The sequence below is a fragment of the Canis lupus genome, chromosome 24, assembly GCF_003254725.2.
Source record: "Canis lupus dingo isolate Sandy chromosome 24, ASM325472v2, whole genome shotgun sequence".
NCBI classification, from domain to species: Eukaryota; Metazoa; Chordata; class Mammalia; order Carnivora; family Canidae; genus Canis; species Canis lupus.
Window position 1 is genome coordinate 13,476,848 of NC_064266.1, and position 16,376 is coordinate 13,493,223.

At 39.1% G+C, this 16,376-nt stretch overlaps 1 protein-coding gene across 2 annotated transcripts in view; it reads right to left on the bottom strand.

The window, feature by feature from the left end:
• Positions 1 to 3,862: 3,862 nt before the first annotated feature.
• The window catches only part of PLCB1 (phospholipase C beta 1), a 670,476-nt gene continuing 657,962 nt past the window's right edge, over positions 3,863 to 16,376 (bottom strand). The window contains exon 32 of one of the 2 annotated variants that reach the window (XM_025469336.3): positions 3,863 to 7,170. In XM_025469336.3, the coding sequence (XP_025325121.1) occupies positions 6,943 to 7,170 (228 nt within the window). In that variant the 3' untranslated portion in view covers positions 3,863 to 6,942. The remainder of the gene's footprint in view (positions 7,171 to 16,376) is intronic. The other variant, XM_025469337.3, reaches the window with a different exon arrangement.

Sequence of the window (16,376 nt, forward strand, 5' to 3'; positions counted from 1 at the left end):
GACCTTGAAATTTTTATGTGTAGTGTAAGAAGCCAGACCAATAAGGCCACATTTTGTATAAATCTAATCATAAAAAATGTCCCGAATAGACGGACCTACAGAGACAGAAAATAGATTAACGGTTTCCAGGGGCAAAGGAGAGGAGGTGGAGCACTGGGGAAGGAATGAGGAGCGACTGTTGATGATATGGCATTTATTCTTGGGGAGACAAAAACGTTCTAGAATTATAGAGTAGTGATTAATGAACAACTTTTGATTATGTTAAAATTCACTGACATATGTACCTTAAGAGGATGAACTTTGTGGCATGTGAATTATAGTTCAATAAAATGTTACTAAAAATATATATGCAGGGGGCACCTGGGTGGCTCAGTTGGTTAACCGTCTGCCTTCAGATCAGGTCATGATTCCTGAGGTCCAGGGATCAAGCCCTGCATTGGGCTCCCTGCTTGGTTGGAGAGCCTGCTTCTTCTCCCTCTCCCTCTGCTGCTCCCCTTAATTGTGCTTGTGCTCTCTTTCTCTCTTTCTCTCTCAAACAAATAAATAAAATCTTTTAAAATATAAATGCAGAATGTTCAGAGTAACAACTGGACTATATGTGGATTCCAGGGGGGGAAAGAACAGCTCTCAAGTTCTCTCTTATAGGGAAAAGAGGCTGTTGGTACCCATGGAATGCAAGGTGAGCCTTGCTTTCTCTACCTGTGCCTCAGAACCTAATAATTAGTGATTGACCTACTTTAATCACTCACTTGCTGTTTTGTGTTTTGGGATCAGCACCATAAGTCCAAAGAGAAGAGTGTGGGTCCTGTGTGGTCTCACTTCTATTACAGAGTTGTAGACCCATGAGGTACTGAAAACAAGACAAGTTTTGAGTTAATGACACTTATGTATATATCCATGGTTCATTTTTCTCTACTTTAGAACTAATAGCTAGATGAGCAAGTAATAGCATTAATAAGTAGATGATCAAACAAATTTATTCAACATAAATGCAATATTTATTGAGGGATTACATTATAGTTGATGAGGGAGTCAATGGTGAATGAGACATGACACCTGGCATCAAAACTGTCAGTGGAAAAAAAACAAAAACAAAAACAACAACAACAAAAACAAAACAAACCTGTCAGTGAAGGAGGTGTCTAAGTAAGAGGGCCATTACATTAGAGTACATCGGCATATACTCTATATGTGGAAGAAAGTACAAGGTGTTTGGTGGATTGATTTCATTAGTGGACACCATTCAAACTACTCTGTGTCCATATCCTTTTCCCTGTAATATTATAGTGTCTTGGTCTTATGACTTATTTTCACCAGTAGAGTGCTAGAAGTAATAGTGTGCCAGTTCTGAGTTTAGACTTCAAGAGGCCTGAACACTCGTTTTTTTTCTCCAGATCCAGCCTCTGACATGTGAAAAAGACATCGCTAGCCTGCATGAGGGTAGAAAAATCATACAGAGTGGAGCCATGTCAGTCCAGTTGTTTCAGCCACAGTCCCAGACATGTGAAAGAGTTCATGTCAGCAGCCACCAGCCAAGTCACAGCTGCCTGCAGATGTACACATGAGCCTCGCTGAGCTCATGTCAGCCCAGCCCAGATCTGCAGAAACATCCACCTTCCCCTAGACTCACAAAGAATAGAAAATGATTGTTTAAGATGCTAAGTTTTGGTGGAATTTGTTATGCAGCAATAGATAATTGATACAGGATGCTATAAGAGCACACATGGTGAGGCCTGACAAAAACTTGGGTGAATGAAAAAGGGTTTTAGAGGAAGTAACACTTATGCTATAAATCTAAAGATGAATAGAAGTTAGCCAGGGAAAAGAGAGAATCTGAGTGTATGTGCATTTTAGAAGGGGTTCAAGGGAAAGGGAAACAAAGAGAAAGTCTAAGTAGTTGAGGGAATAGTATTAAAGTCAAGGAAGCAAGATGGCCCATAGGCTGGGATGTGGTATGGGAGAGGAGTATTAAGAGATAAAGTTAGAGGGGCACCTGGGTGGCTCAGTCAGTTAAATGTCTGACTCTTGGTTTTAGCTCAGGTCATGATCTCAGGGTCGTAAGATCAAGTCCTGTGTGGGGTACTGCACTGGGCGAGGAGCCTGCTTAGGATTCTCTCTCTCCATGTCTCTCTACCCCCTCACCCACTCGTGATTTATCTTTAAAAAAAAAGACATAAAGTTAGAGTCAAGTAGGAACCAAATCATGTAAGACCTCAAACATTTATTAAGGAGTTTAGATCTTAGCATGATGACAGTTGGATTCAATAAAGACTTTTAATCCCATTTTCGCTTTTGTATGATCAATCTAGCTATATTATAGTATAGTATAATAGTACACTAGTATAGTGCAGTCTAGTCTAGTTTAGTTGCATGATTTGGGACTAGTGGCATGGAGACCATTTAGGAAAACCTTGGCAGGTGGGACGGGGTGGTGGCATGAATTTAGGTACCAGCAGAAAGGATAGAAAATGAATGAATCTGAAGGCTGTCACGGAGTCAGAATTGACACAATCTGTGATTCACTGGAAGGAGGATGAGAGAGCTGTCAAAGATGATGCTGAAATTTTGCCTGAATTGATACTGCTTTTGTTCACTGACATAGAACACAAAGGAGATGGAGCAGGTTTGAGTGTAACTACAATTTCAGTCGGGGGGGGGGGGGCGTACTGTATGTTGCAAATTTTATTTTCCAAGGAGGCCATGCCTGTATGTTTGTTCCGCTCTTCATGTTCTTCATTGCAATCCACTGCCACAGTGAGATGGGGGTCTATGTTTGTTACTTCCTCTTGTCTCTGGGAAGGGGCTTGTGACAGCATCAATGAATGGGGTCCTGCATAAGTGATAGTATGTACCTCTGAGGCTTGGTCATAAAAATTTGGAAACGGCTCATGCCTGGCTGTCTCTCATGAGGCTTACCTTTGGAACCCAGCCACCATATCATGGGAAGGCCCAGGCCATGTGGGAAGGACATATGTGGGTGTTCCAGCCCAGCTGCCCTGCTCATCTCTCAACTGACGTATCATCAATAACCAGACATGTGAATAAATTTATCTTCAGAGGGTTCCAGCCCCCAGCCTTCTGATTTTCCAGTCAAGGTCCTGGACACTGTGGAGTAGAGACACATCATCTTTCTCTGCCTTATCTGAACTCTTGACCTACAAAACTATGAGAGATAAGATATAATTCTTACTGTTTTAAGCCATTGGGTTTTGGGCTAATGTGTAACATAGCAGCAGGTAATGGATATACTGTATATAGGGTGCCTATGGGACATTCTCATAACTCACATGTATACTCCTTTTTAAAAAAACCCAGTGTTACAGGGCATTTGGGGGGCTCTGTGGGTTAAGCATCCGGCTTTTCATTTCAGCTAATGCCATGATCTCAGGGTTGTGAGATCAAGGCCCATGTCAGCTCCCTGCTGGGCACTGGTCTGCTCTGTCTTCCTGCCCCTCCCCCCAAAATAAATAAATAAATAAATAATCAATGTTGCAAAGTCTTTTTATGTCTCATAAGAAAAACTTACATCAAGTACTCTTGTCCGTTTATCTCCACTATTTATTTGTTGGCAAACCTTTGACTGTTTTGCTTTACTTAGCTTCAGTGAAGGAAGGACGGGAGGGTGTCTAAAATGGAAGTAATGGGCAGGTATACCGTCACTCCTGCACGGGGTGGTGGAGTGATAGCGTAATGACAGCTGTGCCTTCTGGCACATACATTGCAGCAGCTAGATTTCTTGTACAGGCGCCGGTGGGCTGTGTCAGGGGGGTCCTTCTGCCCCTTAGTTTGAAGTCTACTCCCACTATCCTGCCAGTCAAAAAAAAAAAAAAAGGCTCTGACATCAAGAAATGACACACCTTGGTTGTGTTAAGAAATTTTTATTGTTTCCTTTGGATTTGTGATGAAAGCACATAAAATTACAAGTGGAAGAAACATCATGCCACAAAATTGCATAGAATTATTACAAAAATGTGAATTACGCATTTTAAATAATTTGAGATAGAAGAACCAGAATATGTACACTTTAAGAGTTTCAAATACTTTGTCCTATCTTTTATTTTTCTTCTGAAAAGGCAAAAGTCACAATGTCCAATCCATCACAAACAATATTTATACAGTGCACAAGCGCAACATTACATTCAAAGTAACGCAAGCAATGGCCCTTTCTTTCAGAATTATTTAATGACTGCTTATCTATTACAGGAGCATTAATTAATGTATGGTGATGTTAAAACGTTCAAATGAAATGTTGAAAACCAAAAAGTCACGGCATGTCATTAGAATTTTGAAAATTGGTGTTCACGGCCAAAATCACGCTATTTGCAGTAGCGTAAGGGTATCAGAGGGGCACAGTCTAATTTACGACACAGCTCTAACTCTCTATTATAGGAGAAACCACGGTACAGAATTTCACACATTCAACACAGAACAGGGCAAATACAGAAAGGCACAAAACTGCACATCATATAGACCCTTTTTCTTTATCTTACTCTATTTCAAGTAATATTAATATTGTTAAATGATAGTATCCTTGTAGTAGTTTCAATGATGCAAGATGGACAGTGTTATGCACTACCGCACGACTGCAAAAAGTGTCATTGTACAGATATAAAAATGTGATTACGGTAAATGGCCAAATACAAATGTATTGCAAAATGACTAGAGTCACTAAGAGAATGAAGTCCAACTACCAAAACAGTTTTGTGTAAGTCAGAGTTTTTCCACTTCTGTCTTTCTCTGGACTAATATGTGATCCAATGTTCAATAATAATTATCATTGTGTTTGGTTATGATTGCTATTATTAGTTCATTCTTCTGCAACATTAGACAGTCTGTGATTTTATTTATGATAATGTAGCTTTCAATTGTGCCCATTCTTGCTTCCTTACGATTAATGCCTTTCTTTCAAAGTGCAAAAGTAGTATGATTTACAAAAGATTTCTCTTTCAGTGGAAGATAAATTTTATTAAGTGTCTAATCAATAGACATGTCCTTCAGATCAAAATATAATAATCTCCAAAGAGGTTGGGATTTTTTTCCCCTTGTGTCTTGCTAGATGTGTTTTTTTTAATCACTCTTGCCTAATGTTTGAACTAAGCCTTCATTTTGATTAAAACTTAATTGTGACCTCTACTTATTGCTTAAAGTTAAATAAAATAATTTGCATAAAAATATTAAATTCTTGAAACACAATTTTCAGGACACAACTAGTTTTTGCATTTTAAAATGTTTCGCTAAGCTACAATCAGACAGGTTTATTTCAAAGTAAAATAAAGCTGTGAGTGTCTTTCTTTAGCACGTTAACTTTAATGTTCTTTGTGTTACTCTCTAAATTATATTTTCCTCTATATAATTATTCTCTCTTACTTAGGTTCTTTCAATAATATTTTTGATCAGTTTTACCATGATATAATTTGTTTTTCTTGTGCCACCCAACATAGAAACTTAATAAAAAGACACAGTTAAGTGAATTAAATGTACATAGTAAATATATAATGAATTTTTTTACGTTAGAATAAAATTGAAATCTGCAGACTTAAAAATTATGAAAGATATTAATAAATTTCCATATTGCTGTCCTATACAGTTTTGCATATTCTATTAAAACAAGCTTAACATCTGATACTTAAAATCCAGTTTTTGATCCTGCAAAATATATATCAAATTCATATTCTAAGCTCTAAATCTACCTCAACTTGCATCAATAGTTCCATCAACTGTTTCTTAGAATTTCAATATCATTTAATAGCCACATAATATAGATAGATGTTTGATCATTTTCTTCTCTAGGTGTTTATCCCTGAATTTGGTGTTAAGTCTTGTGGAAGAGACTTGGGTCATTGCCAATTAAAAAAACACACATCTACATTTATATGCATGTAGGAGTGTGTGTATGCACTTACATGGCTGTGTGTGTACATATATACATGGAGATAATATATATCATTTATATGTGGGTCTGTGTATTCTCTAGATAAATATTCAATCTTTATCTCTATAGTAAAAATAAATGAACCACAAAAAATGTGAGACAGCAAAATAACCACAGGAACCTCTTTACTCTGATTGAATCTCTGCTCAACATACATCGGCTCAACTATTTTTATTCAACCAGACAGACTCTTTGTAGTTATTAATAATCTTAGACCAACAACCAATGAATACTCAGACTTTGAGTGCAAATAGTCAACTCGGAAAGCACACTGCCTGGAAGTGTGTGGCCAATTTGCTCAAGCAACCAAATATGTTAGCCATATTGCTAAGTCTTGGGATAGCTTCACTGGGCAAGGCTACAGTCAAGTGACTTTTTTTTTTTCAAGAAAGAAAACCAACTTATTTGAATCACTATGGTATCTAATAAAGCCATGTCAGCAACAAATACACTGATGCCTCTATGATAAATAAATTAGCAAACTGCAAGCCGCCAGTACTTGCAAAGCAAAGGATAAAACAATTTAATATGCATGTTAACTTGAAGATATGGTAGTTGAGGGGCAGTTAGGAAAACAAATGCTCAAAGTTGGCTGTTGGATAGTGTTAAATAGTGCTATGCATTTCTCAAACTATTTTTATTACTTTGAAATACTTTACACCAGAGCTTCAAATAAAAACAGGAGTTTGATTTTCTTCAAAAAAAAAGACACTGTCCTTCATTAAATGTCCCATGGAGTCTGGAAGTTTCCTGCTTTGAATTTACTATTGGAAAGAAAACAAAAATCCCACATACATGCACTCTCTACAAGTAGACCTGCAGTAGTGTTCACATAATGCATGGAGCTTGGGCATGAGGATGTTTGCATGGATCCTTCTAGAACTCTCCATTTTGTGTGGATTTTAGGCGAAGGGATGCTTCTCAGGAAGATGCTCCAGGGCAGTGATATTTGTAGTCAGAGAGAGTTCGATGAAGTGGCCATGCATGCTTTGAAGGCCTGGCAGGGACAATCACAGAGGAGTATCAAACTCTTTTCCTGGGTTGTCTCCCTCTAGCTCCTCACTGGAGGGAGGCTTGTGGTTCAGTTTTCCAGGGTCTGAGGCCAGGGAGGGAGGGGCAGAACTGTGATTGCTCTCTTCACTGATCTTCCCTTTCATGGCTTCCTGCACAAACTCCAAGATCTCCAGGGGCAGTCTTTTGAACTTGTCTTGGTACTCTTGCTCCAAGTCCATCTGCAGCTGGGAGACATCAAGAGAGGAGGATGATTTTAGGTCATTTAGTTTTCTATAACCACCCACGGAGAACCTCTTTGGGAGAGATGTACAAAGATGAGGGAGGAATAAATTAATGTAAATACCATCCACTGGTTATCTATAGAGAAGATGTCAAACAGAGAGTTGGACACGTCACTTGTCCATAGCTGAAAGTCAAGTTCAGGTTATGTGTGGCTGTAATAGGGCTAAAGACCTGCAACCGTATAAATACATCCCCCCCCCCACACACACACACATACACAGGCACAGAGGTGAATCTTTTTGAAAACGTTTACAGAAGTAATACACAATGATCTGAAGCTCTTAAATTGAAGGGATTGGAAGCTACTGATAGCTGGGAGTGCCAAGGTCAGCCATACATCAGACTGGGGAGAGGGAAGAGGTGGCTGGAGAGGACGGGGGAGCTCTGAGTGGACTTCACGAAGCGAGGCTTCATCCAGGGACTGGGAAGCCAACACTGAATACTTCTAGAGAGGAGCTCAATGAGTTTTTAAAAAAGATTTGTTTAGGATAAGAGAAAGGGCATGGGGAGTGCAGAGGGGGAGAATCCCCAGAGGACTCTTGGAGGAGCCCATTACGGGGCTCGATCTCACAACACTGACATCTTGACCTGAGCTGAAACCAAGAGTCAGATGTTTGATTCTGCCCCACCTCACGCCTCTCAATGCATTTTTATGAACTGAACGTACTCCTGTAACCAACTTTAACTTCTGTTTTGACTTCTATTATCACCTCTTTGAATCTTTTCTTTTCATTCTAACTTTATTTGCCTTGTAAATTGCTTTAGCTATCCTATAAACTCTTTTAATTTATCTATTTAATGGTCTGGATAATGCCCAGACTTTTAAAAGTCACGGAACCCTTTCTTCAAGTACAGACTTAAATGGAAACAGTAATCATAAAACCAATGAAAGCTGGGTGTCTTCCATGGCTGTGGGGAGGAGCAGGCCAGCAGTGGGTGCTGCCTGCTGGAAAGCTCTGCTGCGCTAAGTCGCCATCAAAACCCAGAATTTTATTTTATTTTATTTTAAAGATTTTATTTATTTATTGAGAGAGAGAGAGAGAGAGAGAGCCTGAGCAAGGAGAAGGGGCAGAAGGAGAGGGAGAAACAGACTCTCTGCTGAGCTCGATTCGAGCCTCCATCCGAGGACCCTGAGATCATGACCTGAACCGAATGCAGACGCTTAACTGATTGAGTCACCCAGGCACCTGAAATCCAGAATTTTAAATAAAATTCCCTTTTCTTATTGAATGGTAAGCAGGGAATCTAGTCTTAGAAACAGCATGCGAGACTAATGCTTTTTCTGCTCTTAGCTCCAAGGCAGCTTTTCTTGAGACATGTCCTTTAAGAGGAGGAATTCTAAGGATTTTTTTTTTTTTTTTGTGGTTCTCAAATTTTTAAGATTTGTGCACACAAATCACCTGGGACCCTGACTTTGTTTCTGATTCAGGAGAGCTGAGTGGGGTCCAAGATCCTGCATACCTCAGTGGCTCCCAGGTAATGGCAATGAGGCTGGTTACTTTGGGCACCCTGCTTAACTTCCTGTCCTGCTTCAACTCTGGACTCCTTATTCTACTTTTTGTCTTGATTCTGGCTAGATGTTCTCCATTGGAGGCTTCTTGCAGTCTCTGCTGCTGTTTTCCCTGCACCTGGACCATCCAGGGTTAAGACAGTGCTCGGGGCATCTGTCCCTCGGTGCTGTGACCCCATTTCCTTACTCATATTCTGGACAGTGTCAGCAGCATGAGGAGAACACCCTCTTTCGTTCAACCCCTTTGCTCTTTCTTTTATGCTAGAGAAATTCTGCCAAGAGTTAGTTATATAATATAGTTCCATAATCTCTCATTTGCAGTTCTAAAACCCCTAAAGATCTGAAATCCAGAACTTTTTTTGTCAATTTGTGGCAAACACATAGACATTAATTGATATAAGGTTATTTATCATCCTTATGCATTTCACTGAATGTGAATAACTATGCATGGTACTATAGGCTTATCAATTTGTATGACTATGAAGATGGCCAAGCACCCCTCTAGAGTATTATGCTCACAGTATATGCATTATATGTCACTTTCTAAAATCAGAAAAATTATTAATTCCAACAAGCAATGACCCCAACAGTCTCACATAATGGATTATGGATCTGAGTTACCTTTTTTGTTTTTTTCTCCATGTCAAAAAGTGCCTGATAAAAATGACTCGGCCTAAGTATTGAAAGTCAACTATTCTTCCCAAATATAAAATGTAGGGTATTTACGAACATATTATGCAAGCATATGAATTCTAATAAGCCAAGGAGGAAATGCACTATGAGAAGGGCACTCTTGGGGCTCTGTGATTGACATTGCTACAATGGAGCAAAGGCACCTTCACACACAGCTGCTCCCTCCCTGTTGGGAACAGGTGAGCCATTGAAACATCACAGACTAGAGGACAACGGCCGATTCTTTCCCAGGTACCTCAACAATTTAGAAGGGAATGGAGCTTTTACGGTAGTGAAATCTTAAGCTGGTGTTTGGCAGTTCTCATTAACTACCATCCAGGTGTCATCATTGATTTGTCTCAATATTAATTCAGCAATGCATGCTGTTCAAGTTTGGTTTCTAAGGGGATACAAGGAAAGGAAGAAAAGCAAGGGATTTCACATTTAAGAAACAGTAGATTATTGTTTTCCTTTAGGTCACTGTTGGAAACCTTTAACTTTAGACATGTTGTATATTACCTAGTGGTTCAATTTATCTTAGGTCAGTAGTAGACAAGACCCAATGGTGCTAGATAGAGCTGTTTCCTTTTTTAAAATTTTTATATAAGAAAGAATCTGAAATGTGAGACACTGTCAAATACCTAAAGCTAACATTTTTGAATAATTTTTAATAATCTAATTTTAAAATAATCTAATTTTAATAATTATGATTCTACACCCAGTTCTAGCGTTTAAGGTCTTTCCCTGGCATGCCACAAAGCAATGCCCTAGGACACCAGCTGAGTGTCCCATAATTTCACTCAGTTATAATATTATCTATCTGGAGATAGCATCAGGTCCTAACAAGTTCAGAGCTCAGTCCTATAAGGCTGTCCCCCACTTTCACTTCATTTCAGATGTCAGTTGCAAGTCCAGTTTGTCACCTGTGATTCTAACTGAATATAGATTGGCCATTCCAATGATCCCCTCATTGGGTTTGATTAATCTGCTACAGTGGCTGGCAGAACTCAAATATTTTACTTACTAGATTACAGGCTTCTTATAAAAGAGTGTAGCTCAAGAACAGCTAGGTGGAAGAGATACACAGGGCAAGGTATAGGGAAAAGGGTGTGGAACTACCATGTTCTTTGAGCACCAATCTCTCTGGATCTCCTTCCACATGTTCACCAACTCAGAAGGTCCTCAAACCACATCCCTTTGGGTTTCCATGGAAGCTTCATTAGGTTGGCATGGTTGATTACATCATTAGCCATTGGCTATTGATTCAGCCTCCTGGCCACCTTATCTCCCTGGAGGTTAGTGTTGGGACTGTAAAGTCCAACCTGCCATGGCAAGTTAGTCCAACCCTCCTGGCAGTCAGTCCCCATCTTTAGGTTACCTAGGGCTTTTTGAAAAGTCATCTTATTAACATAACAGAGGACACCTTTGGTTGCTCATCATTTAGGAAATTTCAAGGGTTTTTTTTTTTAGGAAATCTGTGCCAGGAATTGGGATGAAGACTGAATATGTATTTCTTACTATAAATAACAATATCAGGGGTGTGGGGCAAGATGGCAGAGGAGTAGGGTCCCCAAGTCACCTGTCCCCACAAACTTACCGAGATAACTTTCAAATCATCCTGAAAACATACAAATTCAACCTGAGATTTAAAGAGAGAACAGCTGGAATGCTACAGAGAGGAGTTTGCACTTCTAACAAGTACAACTCGTTTTTTAGCCACTTTGCACTGAGCAAAATGACTAGAAAGAAGAACTTACCACAAAAGAAAGAATCAGAAACAGTACTCTCTGCCACAGAGTTACAGAATTTAGATTACAATATGATGTCAGAAAGCCAATTCAGAAGCACAATTATATAGATAATGGTGGCTCTGAAAAAAGCATAAAGGATTCGAGACTTCATGACTGCAGAATTTAGATCTAACCAGGCCAAAATTAAAAATCATTTAAATGAGATGTAATCCAAACTGGAGGTCCTAATGATGAGGGTTAATGAGGTAGAAGAAAGAGTGAGTGACATAGAAGACAAGTTGATGACAAGGAAGGAAGCTGAGGGAAAAAGAGAAAAACAATTAAAAAAAAAAAAAAAACATGAGGAAAGGTCAAGGGAAATAAATGACAGCCTCAGAAGGAAAAACCTACATTTAATTGGGGTTCCAGAGGGTGCCAAAAGGGACAGAGGACCAGAAAGCATATTTGAACAAATCATAGCTGAGAACTTCCCTAATTTGGGGAGGGAAACAGGCATTCAGATCCAAGAGATAGGAGAGGTTTCCCCCCCCGACTAAAATCAATAAAAACCGTTCAACACCTCGACATCTAATAGTGAAACTTGCAAATTCCTAAGATAAAGAGAAAATCCTTAAAGCAGCAAGTGACAAGAGATCCTTGACTTATATGGGGAGAAATATTAGATTAACAGCAGACCTCTCCACAGAGACCTGGCAGGCCAGAAAGGACTGGCAGGATATATTCAGGGTTCTAAATGAGAAGAACATGCAGCCAAGAATACTCTATCCAGCAAGGCTGTCATTCAGAATAGAAGGAGAGATAAAGAACTTCCAAGATAGTCAGAAACTGAAAGAATAAGCGACCACCAAAGCAGATCTACAAGAAATATTAAGGGGGACTCTGTAAAAGAAAGAAGATGTCCAAAGAAATAATCCACAAAACAGGGACTGAATAGGTATTATGATGACATTAAATTCATATCTTTCGGTAGTAACTTTGAACGTGAATGGGCCTAATGACCATCAAAAGGTGCAGGTTTCAGATTGGGTAAAAAAGCGAGACCCATCTATTTGCTGTCTACAAGAGACTCATTTTAGACCTAAGGATACCTACAGCCTGAAAATGAAAGGTTGGAGAACCATTTACCATTCAAATGGTCCTCAAAAGAAAGCAAGGGTGGCAATCCTCATATCAGATAAATGAAAGTTTATCCCAAAGATTGTAGTAAGAGATGAAGAGGGACACTATATCATACTTAAAGGATCTATCCAACAAGTGGACTTAACAATCAAGAATATTTATGCCCCTAATGTGGGAGCTGCCAAGTATATCAATTAATAACCAAAGTTAAGACATACTTAGATAATAATACACTAATACTGGGAGACTTCAACATGGCACTTTCTGCAAATGACAAATCTTCTAGCACAACATCTCCAAAGAAACAAGAGCTTTAAATGATACACTGGACCAGATGGATTTCACAGATATTTACAGAACTTTACAACCAAACGCAACTGAATACACATTCTTCTCAAGTGCACATGGAACTTTCTCCAGAAGAGACCACATACTGGGTCACAAATCAGGTTTTAACCAATACCAAAAGATTAGGATTGTCCCCTGCATATTTTCAGACCATAATGCTTTGAAACTTGACCTCAATCACAAGAAGAAATTTGGAAGAAATTCAAACATGTGGAGGTTAAAGAACATCCTGCTAAAAGATGAAAGGGTCAACCGGGAAATTAGAAAAGAATTTAAAAGATTCATGGAAACTAATGAGAATGAAGATACAACCATTCAAAATCTTTGGAATACAACAAAAGCAGTCCTGAGAGGGAAATACATCACAATACAAGCATCCCTCAAAAAATTGGAAAAAACTCAAATACACAAGCTAACCTTGTACCTAAAGGAACTGGAGAAAGAACAGCAAATAAAACCTACACCAAACAGAAGAAGAGAGTTAATAAAGATTTGAGCATAACTCAATGAAATAGACATCAGAAAAACTGTAGAACAGAGCAACAAAACCAGGAGTTGGTTCTTGGAAAGAATTCATAAGATAGATAAACCACTAGCCAGCCTTATTAAAAACAAAAGAGAAAAAATTGAAAAAAAAAAACAAAAAGAGAAAAGACTCAAATTAATAAAATCATGAATTAAAAAGGAGAGGTCACAACTAATACCAAGGAAATACAAACTATTTTAAAAACATATCATGAGGGGATCCCTGGGTGGCGCAGCGGTTTAGCGCCTGCCTTTGGCCCAGGGCGCGATCCTGGAGACCCGGGATCGAATCCCACATCGGGCTCCCGGTGCATGGAGCCTGCTTCTCCCTCTGCCTATGTCTCTGCCTCTCTCTCTCTCTCTCTCTCTATGTGACTATCATAAATAAATAAAAATTAAAAAAAAAAACATATCATGAGCAGCTATATGCCAATAAATTAGGCAACCTAGAAGAAATGGATGCATTTCTGGAAAACCACAAATTATCAAAACTGGAACAGGAAGAAATAGAAAACCTGAACAGGCCAATAACCAGGGAGGAAATTGAAGCAGTCATCAAAGAAGTCCAGAGCCAGATGGCTTCCCAGGGGAATTCTATCAAACGTTTAAAGAAGAATTAATACCTATTCTACTAAAGCTGTTCCAAAAGATAGAAAGAGATGGAATACTTCCAAACTCATCCTATGAGGCCAGCATCACCATAATTCCAAAACCAAAGACCTTACCAAAAAGGAGAATTATAGACCAATATCCTTGATGAACACAGATGCAAACATTCTCAGCAAGATACTAGCCAATAGGATCCAACAGTACATTAAGCAGATGATTCATCATGACCAAGTGGGATTTATCCCCGAGATGCAAGGCTGGTTCAACACTCATAAAGCAATCAACATGATAGATCATATCAACAAGAGAAAAAAACAGGAACCGTATGATCCTCTCAATAGATGCAGAGAATATATTTGACAAAATACAGCATCCATTCATGATCAAAACTCTTCAGAGTGTAGGGATAGAGGAACATTCCTCAGCATCTTAAAAGCCATCTACAAAAGCGCACAGCAAACATCACTCTCAATGGGGAAACACTGGGAGCCTTTCCCCTAAGATCAGGAATACGACAGGGATGTCCACTCTCACCACTGTTATTCAGGATACTACTAGAAGTCCTAGCTTCAGCAATCAGGTAACAAAAAGAAATAAAAAGCATTCAAATTGGCAAAGAAGAAGTCAAACTCTCCCTCTTTGCAGATGACATGATACTGAACATAGAAAACCCAAAATACTCCACCCCAAGATTGCTAGAACTCATACAGCAATTCATCAATGTGGCAGGATACAAAATCAATGCCGAAAAATCAGTGGTATTTCTATACACTAACAATGAGACTGAAGAAAGATAAATTAAGGAGTCAATCTTATTTACAATTGCACCCAAAAGCATAATATACCTAGGAATAAACCTAACCAAAGAGGCAAAGGATCTATACCCTAAAAACTACAGAACACTTCTGAAAGAATTTGAGGAAGACATCAAGAGATCGAAAAATATTCCATGCTCATGATTAGAAGAATTAATATTGTGAAAATGTCAATGCTACCCAGGGCAATTTACACATTTAATGCAATCCCTATCAAAATACCATGGACTTTCTTCAGAAAGTTGGAACAAACCATCTTAAGATTTGTGTGGAATCAGAAAAGACCCCAAATAGCCAGAAGAATATTGAAAAAGAAAACCATAGCTGGGGGCATCACAATGCCAGATTGCAGGTTGTACTACAAAGCCGTGATCATCAAAACTTGTGGTACTAGCATAAAAACAGACACATAGATCAATGGAATAGAATAGAGAATCCAGGAATGGGCCCTCAACTCTATGGTCAACTAATATTCATGAAAGCAGGAAAAACTATCCACTGGAAAAAGGACAGTCTCTTCAAGAAATGGTGCTGGGAAACTTGGACAGCCACGTGCAGAAGAATGAAACTAGACCATTCTCTTACACCATACACAAAGATAAAGTAAAAATGGATGAAACATCTAAATGTGAGACATGAATCCATAAAAATCCTAGAGAACACAGACAACACCCTTTTTGAATTTGGCCACAGCAACTTCTTGCAAGATACATCTATGAAGGCAAGGGAAACAAAAGCAAAAATTAATTATTGGGACTTAAGATAAAAAGCTTCTGCACAGCAAAAGAAACAGTCAATAAAACTAAAAGACAACCTAGGAATGGGAGAAGATATTTGCAAATAACATATCAGATAAAGGGCTAGTATCCAAGATCTATAAAGAACTTAATTAAACTCAACAGCAAAGAAACAAACAATTCAAGCATGAAATGGGCAAAAGACATGAACAGAAATGTCACAGAGGAAGACATAGACATGGCCAACAAGCACATGAGAAAATGCTCTGCATCACTTGCCATCAAGGAAATACAAATCAAAACCACAATGAGATACCACCTCACACCAGTGAGAATGGTGAAAATTAACAAGGCAGGAAACCACAAATGTTGGAGAGGATGCGGAAAAGAGGGAACCCTCTTACACTGTTGGTGGGAATGTGAACTGGTGCAGCCACTCTGGAAAACTGTGTGGAGGTTCCTCAAAGAGTTACAAATAGACCTGCCCTACGACCCAGCAATTGCACTGCTGGGGATTTACCCCAAAGATACAGATGCAGTGAAACACCGGGACACCTGCACCCCGATGTTTATAGCAGCAACGTCCACAATAGCCAAACTGTAGAAGGAGCCTCGGTGTCCATCGAAAGATGAATGGATAAAGAAGATGTGGTTTATGTATACAATGGAGTATTACCCAGCCACTAGAAACGACAAATACCCACCATTTGCTTCAACATGGATGGAACTGGAGGGTATTATGCTGAGTGAAGTAAGTCAATCAGAGAAAGACAAACATTATATGGTCTCATTCATTTGGGGAATATAAAAAATAATGAAGGGGAATAAAGGGTAAAGGAGAGAAAATGAGTGGGAAATATTAGTGAGGGTGACAGAACATGGAAGACTCCTAACTCTGGGAAACGAATAAGGGGTAGTGGAAGAGGAGGTTGGTGGGGGGTTGGGGTGACTGGGTGACGGGTACTGAGGTGGGCACTTGATGGGATGAACACTGGGTGTTATGCTATATGTTGGCAAATCGAACTCCAATAAAAAATATATAAAAATACTTTAGATCTAAAA